The 1,923-nt window shown below is 41.5% G+C and overlaps 1 protein-coding gene across 1 annotated transcript in view; it reads right to left on the reverse strand.

Annotated features, from left to right (window-relative positions):
* The window catches only part of ablim3 (actin binding LIM protein family member 3), a 66,759-nt gene extending 64,932 nt beyond the window's left edge, over nt 1-1,827 (reverse strand). The window contains exons 1-2 of the mRNA XM_015377190.1: nt 1,816-1,827; nt 730-947 (exon numbers count right to left, since the gene is read on the reverse strand). Coding sequence (XP_015232676.1) covers nt 730-947; nt 1,816-1,827 — 230 coding nt within the window. The remainder of the gene's footprint in view (nt 1-729; nt 948-1,815) is intronic.
* Between the last annotated feature and the right edge of the window lie 96 nt (nt 1,828-1,923).

Below are 1,923 nucleotides of genomic sequence, written 5' to 3' on the forward strand. Positions count from 1 at the left end.
AAACATGGTCTCTCACCCTGCTGATCAGCTCTCTTCACTGCCATCGAGGCTCCAACGTGTTTTCTTTTCAATTTGCGCCGTCAATCCCGGCGCATGCGCGCTTCATTTGCAGTCTGGATGGGGTTGGGATGGGGGAGGCGCCCCACGGCAGCAGCTGTCGCTGGAGGAACGATACATGCTTTCACGTAAGAGTCTCCAAAAGCCGACAGTGACACCGTAAAAAGTCGCCATATTTGTGACTAGTCGCTTTTTTGAAAAATAGTCGCTGGAGGGGTCTGAAAAGTCGCTAAATATAGCGACAAAGTCGCTGAGTTGGCAACACTGCACCTGCAGCGTTGCCGTATTTTTTTTTCTTCCCCCGTTTCAGTCAAGTGGATGTGATGACGACGGCGGCGGATGACGCATTAATCGCGCAACACAACTAAACAATGATGAAATTCGTTGCCAACGCTTTTAAAAGTTTTTATCGATTTTATCGATTCGTTGTTGCAGCCCTAATTCAATTGGGGATACAGCATAGGAGAATTTAATTATAGAAAAATGTATTTACTGAATCTGAGGCATAAAGAAATTAACTGAGTCAAAAAAACAAACAAAAAAAACATAAATAAGTTGCAAATTACCGATCCAGTTATTAATAATAAAGGTTTCTACTAATCAGCCTAAGTAGGAGGAACTTTAAGGGGGAAGAATATATGTTGGCGTGTGGTGAAAACTGTGACTACATACCTGCACACACTGCAGACAAAGCACTTAGGGTGGTAGGCGCGTCCCAGAGCGGAGACCACCTCTCCAGTGATGAAGCTGTTGCAGCGGTCACAGCGTGTGCCGTATAAACGCTGGTAGTCTGCTGTGCAAATGTATTCGCCCTTCTTCTGGAAGAAGCCCGACCGTGCCAGGTCACAGTTACAGACTGAGGGGAAAAGAATCGAGACACATTCAAACACCTAAGTGGCATTAAAGAAAGAATTGAAAAGTAGTTTTTCTATTTTTTAACATTTCACTGCCTGTCTGTTGGTTTCTGTCCTCTGCTGACTGTATTTCCACATGGCTGCTAAGGAAGTTATTTCATTCCAGAGAGCAATGAGCCAATTTGTTCTGATGGGAATATAATGGTATAATCAGAGGGAAAGTAATTTGGCTCAGAACAATGCAAGGAGTCAAAACAGTAAACATCAACCAAAAACACATTAAATACTGCTGAGAAAGACAAAGAAATCACTGCAGACACAAAGAGTAAACGCTCAGTTCATATATGAATATATTATACCCTACATTAACACTAAGATTTGTAACATAGAGTGACTGTTTAACAGCATTTTAACAGATTACTGTTTGAATAACTTTGAAATCAAATGTGAGATCTTGGCAGATTGCTTTCCAGATTCCACCATGAACAGAATCAAAAATAAATCTGGATCCAGGCTCAAAATGAGCACTTTGATGCGTGCTTGAGAATGGCTTAGTCTCCATTTAAACCCAGGTTTAAAGCCTTGCAGGGCAGCCTAAAGCCCACTGCCAACATTAAGACAGAAAGAAAGAAAAACAGTCAGTTCAGGTGTTTGATAAAATATGTGAATCAGGAAATTATCTATATACCAAACGATATTTTTTTTTCTCTACTTCAGCAAACACATTATTTTTTTAAAATATTTTTTATTTAAAAATAAAAATTCAACGTATAACGTGGATGCATAAAAATCTAACTTTATTTCAGTGTTAATTCTGCTTAAAGACTGATAGGGCGACAGTGGCGTTGGATGTAGGAGTTTGCCCTGAAATCGAAGGGTTAACGGTTCAAGCCCACACTCCGACTTTCAGTGTCATTGTGTCCTTGGGCAAGACACTTCACCTGCATTGTCTACTGATGGTGGTCAGAGGGTGGCGCCAGAGTATGGCAGCCCCGCTTCTGTCAGTGAGCCC

Source organism: Cyprinodon variegatus, unplaced genomic scaffold (assembly GCF_000732505.1).
Source record: "Cyprinodon variegatus isolate N-32 unplaced genomic scaffold, C_variegatus-1.0 Scaffold148, whole genome shotgun sequence".
NCBI lineage: Eukaryota > Metazoa > Chordata > Actinopteri > Cyprinodontiformes > Cyprinodontidae > Cyprinodon > Cyprinodon variegatus.